This window comes from Crocuta crocuta, unplaced genomic scaffold, assembly GCF_008692635.1.
Source record: "Crocuta crocuta isolate KB4526 unplaced genomic scaffold, BGI_CrCroc_1.0 scaffold32, whole genome shotgun sequence".
Lineage (NCBI taxonomy): Eukaryota > Metazoa > Chordata > Mammalia > Carnivora > Hyaenidae > Crocuta > Crocuta crocuta.
Genome location: NW_027529424.1, coordinates 10,906,520 through 10,913,951, shown reverse-complemented (window position 1 = coordinate 10,913,951; position 7,432 = coordinate 10,906,520). Strand labels below are relative to the sequence as shown.

General features: G+C 51.4%; 1 protein-coding gene across 2 annotated transcripts in view; it reads right to left on the bottom strand.

The window, feature by feature from the left end:
* Positions 1 to 564: 564 nt before the first annotated feature.
* KLF6 (KLF transcription factor 6) overlaps positions 565 to 7,432 on the bottom strand; it is an 8,061-nt gene continuing 1,193 nt past the window's right edge. The window contains exons 1-4 of one of the 2 annotated variants that reach the window (XM_077758547.1): positions 5,822 to 6,306; positions 4,806 to 5,379; positions 3,347 to 3,470; positions 565 to 2,890 (exon numbers count right to left, since the gene is read on the bottom strand). In XM_077758547.1, the coding sequence (XP_077614673.1) occupies positions 2,839 to 2,890; positions 3,347 to 3,470; positions 4,806 to 5,379; positions 5,822 to 5,866 (795 nt within the window). In that variant the 5' untranslated portion in view covers positions 5,867 to 6,306 and the 3' untranslated portion in view covers positions 565 to 2,838. Of the gene's footprint in view, positions 2,891 to 3,346; positions 3,471 to 4,805; positions 5,380 to 5,821; positions 6,307 to 7,432 lie in introns of those variants that run through there. The other variant, XM_077758548.1, reaches the window with a different exon arrangement.

Below are 7,432 nucleotides of genomic sequence, written 5' to 3'. Positions count from 1 at the left end.
AGAGATGCTGATAAGAATTCTTTTATGTTATTCCAATAAAAAATACATTCATACAGAAATATAACAATCTTGCAAAAAACAATTTCAAATAAAATCTTGTAAAACAAAATTTTACAAAAATCTTACAAAGATTCTTTAGATAACAGGGTGCTTCAAAAAAAAAACAAAAGAAATTTCACTAATAGAAATTTTTTTTTTAATGTCAAGCAAAAGGTTTCTGCTTGATTGAGGCTCAGTTATCACCTGAACAGAATGTAATTNGGTTTTTTTTTTTTTTTCCCTTCTTTCCTTTTTTGTCTTTTCGTTTACCTTCTTGCTTAATGGAATTGTTATGGCTAAAGCAACAGAGCAGGGCCAAAAAAGGAGTTTCCCAAAACCCAGCAAATCAAGTGCNCCCCGCAGCAAAATGAAATGAGTTCTTCAGGTATGTGTATTCAGCCCAGATTGAAAAACAAAACGAAACAAAACAAAAAACCAGTTATGTGAGCTTTCATCGTTGCTCATTTCCAGGAAGATCAAACAAAATACCAGGCCAGCCAGACTCAAATGTTTATATATATATACATATATATAAAGACGAGATCCACACCCACCAGCCAGCAGCTGGATGGAATATCAGCCATGCTGTGGTATGCCAATTCGGGGAAATGACTCGTTGGAAGAATCTATGTGCTGGAAAAAAAATAGCTTCATCTGCATAAAAAGTATTCTAAAAAAGAACCCCTGTGATTAGCTTACTCTTAGTTTCGACGTTCTAATAAGGCTGAAATTCAAAATCAAAACCTTGGTGTGTCTGAGACCAATTAGTGGGTCAGCATTCCCGTCTGAGCCACTTTGGGACGGCCGAAGGTCCACTACTCCGGACCTGCCAATAATGATCAGCAGTCTGGGGGAGATCTGATGCCAAGACTCTGTAGCAGATCATTAAATTACAGATAAAGCCTTCGTAAAAGTTATAGTTTTCATTTTTACCTCCTTTATGGCCATTCTGAAATATTTCTTCACAGGCTGTGGAAATTCCTAGCTAAACATTCTCATTTTTCCTTAAAAAAATATTTATATATTATCTATATATATGTATATATATACACACATACACACACACATACACATACATTACAGACAAATATACATACACAAGAATTCCGCCCACTTTTTAAAAAAAGTAATATACTTTCTGTATTAGCAACAGATACATGTGTGGACCTGTGCCTTTTAAGCAAATACATTAACATTGGGGTTTTTTTTTTTTATACTTCTGTGTCTTTAATATGTGTGGAAACGTTACATATTAAATACAGCCGGTGTGTGATCTATACACAATGGTTGTGCAAAGTCTATATGAAAGTCTCATGGTGGCAGAAATGGTCCGATTTTCCAATTATCCTGTGTTTTCACTTTAACACTGACAGTCAAGTTGTCAAAAATACCGAGGAAATACTGACTCGTCTGGGGAGTTTTATCTCTTTCTCTGTCTTGGTGAAGGAGGACTTTTAAAGAGATTGTTTTTCCCTCTGTATTATATATTGATACAGTACAATGCCAGGTGAAAAAAAGAGCCTTAATAAAGCATGCATCACCCATACCCCTGTATGAGGCCCCCCCGCAGAAGGGGCCACTTGCATAAGGCACCATTATTAAGATCTACAGTGCATTAACAGCTAGAAAACCAGAAATTAGTCCTCAAGGCATAAATAAGAGAAACTTAGCTGCATGAAAAAACAGTTTCTAAGCTTTAGTGGTTTTATCCACCCAACTGAGAAAAATTTTCGGTTCTCAGTCTAATGCAACATTAGACCGGCAATTCCCAGCCCTAGCATTCTTGATACCCAACATACGCCCAATGCCTTCAAAGGGCATCACGGAATTCTCCGAAAAGGGAATTCAAATTCAGCATCGTTCAAAAAATAATCCTATGCTGCGCAACGCCTTTCTGAAAGGGAGTGTTACAAAATCGAGGGGGGGGGGGATTGTGTATTGCCAGGCCCAGATGGGTAGGGAGCACTGAATTTGACCAACCGTTGTCTTCGCTGCTCAGTAACTGGAATCAACAGTGTAGCCCTGACCGAAGAATGGAAAAGCAGATCGTCCCCCGGACCACGCAGTACTTTGTGTCTTACAAGGAAAAGTTATCATGTGTTATATTTGTAGATACACAGCTTATACGACGGGTAACAAATGAGCTCGCTGTAGCCAGTGCAAACCAGCTACTTGACACATTGCACGTTTCATAGCTGCACCAGACACCAAACGTTCTCGCACACGGGAAGGGGGGGTCCCCTCCCCACACCCATTCACTGCCACTCGGGGGTCGTGACCACCCACTCCCGCCCTCCATAGGTTCCCTTCTTTTTTTTTTTTTTAATTTTTATTCTAAGGCGCAGACCCCACCCCCTAGGAAACGTCTGGTGGTCATCTCCTCTCGTGGTATATACTCCGCACACACAAAACATTCAAACTACGCGTTTGCGGCCTCTCGTGGCCTCGCCGCCGCCGGGGAGAAGCCTCGGCCTCATCACACAGTCAGAAAAGATCCTCCACACACAGTCCACCCAACCATTAACATTCTCAGTGCACACGCTCACGGCGAAGGCTTAGGGACCACTCGGAAGGTGGGGACCGGTGGTGAGTCAGGGCCACCCAGACGCCACACACCGCGCGTGCTCTGCCGCCTCTGACGTGACGGGTTTCGCCCTCGAGGGACCTTCCAAGTAGAGGTCCTGGAGGCAGCTGGGTGGGGTGCAAAATGGCATGCTTTGGCTGGAACACGCACCCTCCTTCCACGGCTGTCTCTCAGCCTGGAAGCCGTTTAGCCCGCAGGGTTCGCCGCGCTGCCCCTCACAGGTGCCTCTTCATGTGCAGGGCCAGGTGGTCGGACCTGGAGAAACACCTGCAGAGCAAATCGGCATCCGACAGGTTAGGTGTGCAGCCGGGCGGAGGTCACGGCCCTGGCCTGCACTACGCCCGCCCCCCGCGCCCCTCCCGAGGGGAGGTGGGAATGCACCGAGTCACCGAGGCTCGTTCTCAGGGGCGGGGGCTCCCAAGCGGCAAGGAAGGCCTCCCGTCTGCTCCCGGGGGCGCCTCGCCCGGCCCTCCTGCCCGGCCTGCAAGTTCCAACTGTCCAAGGCCGGCCTTCAGAAAGTATGAATGAAATCACTCTCCTCTGACGCGCACAGAGCACAGTTCTTCCTAATTTGGGCAACTGGCAGCTCACGGCCCTTTGCAAAAGTCCCCGGCCGAGATGACAAATGCCACTGCGGGACGGGGGGCTGCCCGCCTTCTCCGCCGCGCGCCTGTCCCTGGCTGGCCCCGGCACTCTGCGCCCCTGCACTTTGGGAACACATACCTGTCACAGTGAGAACATTTAAAAGGCTTGGCACCAGTGTGCTTTCTGAAGTGTCTGGTTAACTCATCGCTTCTTGCAAAACGCCACTCACACCCTTCCCATGAGCATCTGTAAGGCTTTTCTCCTGGGAAGAGAGCACAGGACAGGCACCCCGTGATTTCACTGCGCGGGAGGGGTGTGCTGTGACAGGGCACCGGGAAACGGCTGGACGAAAGTCAACCCGCGGGCAAGCCCAGGGGCCGGCCTCCTCGGGAATTCGCGGTCCCCCTTCAATTAAGGACGGAGCCGACACCCAGGAGCCCCTCCTGACCTTAGCCTTGGGCCGTGAGGCGCGGTGGCGGGGGCCCACGTGACCGTAATCAGAGCTAACGTGTAAGAATGACAATTACTCAGAGGGGCGAAATCGTTCTGAGCTGACGCTCCGCCCGCTGGAGCCACAGCCCTGGCGGGGGCAGGCTTCCTCAGCTCTCTCCATGGAAACAGCTTCTCTCTAGCACTTATTTGGTTCCTTACTCACTTCCCTGTGGAATGAGCCTTTGTAGTTTCCTCCGGGAAGCGACATTTCTCCAAAACTGAGGTCATGAGTTTCTGGGAAACCCCATCCTCAGGCCTTCAAAGCACTTTCTAAATGACTGTCCGACGGCCAAACTGCCTGCATCCGTGGGTCAGCCAGTAAACCCGAGCTCAGCGCTACTTGAGGGCAGTGAAGGGTCTGCCATGCCCTGTCCCCCAGTGTGACGTCAGTGAGGACAGACGGGGACCCGGGGGCCCTGACTCGGGGGCTCCAAGGTGCCCGCCTCATCACACGCCTCCATCCTCAACATCTCTCCGTCCTCGGGAACTTGTCTGATTCTGCGCCCGGCCACCCCAGCCTATCGCGGTGATTTCAAATGCAGCTGTCATCTAAGTCTTGGTCTCTCGTGACAAAGTTGTTTTTGTTTTGTTAAATTGGTTTCAGAAAACAAAGGCCACGTGATACACAGAGACATTCTCAGGAAGTACCCACAGATCAGTACTGCCTCCCACGTTGCGCACTGGCCAAGCTCCCGTGTGGCCGACACCGGCGTGCTCCCCGCCGCCCGGCCCTCCCTTTCTCCCCACCCTTGAGTCTCATTCTCAGAAAACCGCCGGCCAGTCCGCGTGACCGTCTGCGGGGACGCCGCAGACTGGGCACCGCGGGCCTGGATCGGCCGGGAGGCTGGAGCGAGTGAGGGGTGTGGGGCGTAGGCGGAGAATGGGATTTACCTCATGCGGTTAATCTCAAAGTGTCAACCGTTCATCCAGTCCTGCGGCTCCTACTCTGTCCTCCCCAGAGACCCAACTCTTTTGAGTCTCATGACCTCAGTTTTGGAGAGGTGAGGACGCGTCCGCTCCGCGGGGCCCCGGCCCCCTCCCAGAGCTGCTGCGACTCAGCGGCGCCCACCAGCGGCCCACCTCCCTCTTGGCAGGAGGGACTGACCTGTGTGAGTGCGCTGATGAGCTTTCAAGTGCGAGCTTTTGGTGTAAACTTTCCTGCAGCCGTTAAAGTGGCAGCGATGCACCCTCCTCCGGCCATCTGGGGACGCGTCCCCGCTGGCCTTGTCACCCGGCTTGCCCGCAGTTCCGCCGCGCACCTTCCCGGGAGGGTGCGGCTCGCCGGGCACGCAGCCCCACAGGTGAGACGCCTCCCTGCTCAGTTCCGGAGAAGAAGGGGGCGTGGAGGTGACCGACGAGCTCAGGGTCCCCGAGCTGACCAAGGCTTCGCCGATGGGGTCGGAGGAGAACTTAGTGGTGGGGGAGAGTTCCTCGGAGCTGTCGGAAGACTCGCTGCTCAGGTCCGAGTTGAGGCTGTTGGTCTCCACGTTGTAAGCAAAGCCGGGGCTGTTCAGAGCGTCCTCGGGGGGGCTGGAGGAAAGCTTCAGGTCCGGATCCTCCTTTTTCTCCCGAGCCAGGATGATTTTGGTCCACAGATCTTCCTGGCTGTCGAACTTGATCTCAGAGGCCGACACATAGCAGGGCTCGCTCTGGAGGTAACGCTCCAGCTCCAGGCAGGTCTGTGCGAAAGGAACCGCAAGAAGGCACGTGATTGTGACGATTGAAAATGGAACCGAAAGCAAGTTGCCAAAAACCAGGCAGGAATCAAGGGCAGGTAGACCGTGGCCGGGGCCGGGGCCGCAGTGCTGCAAGAATCGTGTCGCTAGGAGAGCGAGGGGAAGGCTGTTTCTAGGAATGGACACGCATCCGGAAGAAAGACCAGAGGCAGAGGAGGCCCTGGCCTTCCCAGGCCGGACCGGTGGCCACAAGGGCTGATGGACACGAAGCCATCTTGGCTACAGTTACCAGTGTTGATGTTACTAATGGGTTTCCGGGAGCCACACAAAGAAAACCGGGCTGAGACAGTGCCCTCCTCCCCCCGACAGGTTTAACCAGATTATCTGAGTCTCGAGCGCCATGTGCATTAAGGAATGCCCCCGGCCGCCCTCCCTTCTCACGCACCAGACAGAAAGGCAGCCTTGCCCGCAATGCAATGTGCTCTGACATCGCGTGTGTCTTTCTTTAGAGGGACAGCTGAGAGGACGGGGCCACGCTGGGCCGGCTGACGGTCTGGGTTCGGGCACATCAACGGAGCTGCAGAGAAACCACCCCGTTTCCTGCATAGCCCCGACCCAGGAGGCTTTCAAAGAATGCCATTCCCAAGTGCAGGGCCGTGCCCGCACACAACTTTAATGACTTCCACAGTGGTCAGAGAAAAACAAGAGCTTCAACAACAGGAGTGGAGAAGTCGTTCCAGAACGGCCATCTGCTATTGTAAAGAATGCAGGAGGGGAAATTCCTCCCAGCCCTGCTGGGGAGTCCCACAATGGACAAGAACTTTATCTACTGGCCAAGAGTACAACTGTATGAGTCATCGCTGTGTTTCTTTCACGCAATGCCAAAGGAGACTTCCTTTTGAAATTCTGACCAGCGGCCAGTAAAGGACCCGGTTCAAACAGACATGCAGGTGTCATGGGCAGTGCCCCTCCCCAGCCCCACAGCCAACCTTTCAAGAAGCTACAACGGCCGGGAGACGGGCATCCCCCCCCCCCATCCCAAAGTTTCTGGCCACTGGAAAAGAAAAACGGTAGGAAACATTTTAGGATTACATGATGTCTGCCCTTATCTCTACTAGGATCAACTGCCTGCATGCCCATATAAGGCTGTTGATACAACTGCATTTCTACAGATTTCAATTTCTACAGCAAACTGTGCAAATCATTTTCAAGACTCGCAAAGCCTACCCAAAGGGCTCATGCTTGCTTACTGGGCAAATGTGCCTGCGAGAATACAGCACATACCCTTCCCCCTCCCCACAGACTCGTCACATAGCCAGCATGAGCAAGCAAAGGGGGTAAAAACCCCATCATTGTTTTCTCTCTACCCCTAAAATCAGACGTCTGACGTCTGAGTTACAGGGCATATACTACAGTGCTCTGAGGAACCGTGCTCTGGGGACAGACAGCAAGGTGTCTGATGGATGTTCCAAAGGAAAAGGAAAGCACATTTACTGAGATCTTGCTAAACTTTAATAATCTGGCTAATTTAAAATCTCCATTACGCCGATAAGCACTGGGAACCGAATCCGAGCTCTCCGAGAGTTTAAAAGCCTCTGAAGGCCACCCGGAGCTCAGCCTGGCTCGGGGCCCAAATCCCAAATGCCCGAAGGAAACTACTTAGATCAATTTCAATCACGTCCTAGGGGGCAGCTACTTTAGGAGGAAAAGGGGGGAGGGGAGAGGAAGGCAGGACAGGGCTGGGAACAATTAAGCAGGCATGTGAAGGTTGCAACACTTTGCATTTCATCCCCTTTAAAAAGCTTTCTAGGCTTTGAAACCCACAGAATATATTTGATCTGCTAATTCACTTAGTGACAAAAAGGGAACAGCCTAGCAGGGCAGAGAGACAGCCCTGACCCCTCCTTCTATCTTTTTAAAGACAATGGGACGAGTGTCAGAATCTCCTCTCTCCCTTCAGGCAATCCTAACGATTGGGGAGGGGGGTGGGTAACTTTCTTAAATGTCCAATGTCAAAAATTCCAGTTCCACTAAAAAAAAAAAAAAAAATGCCGGA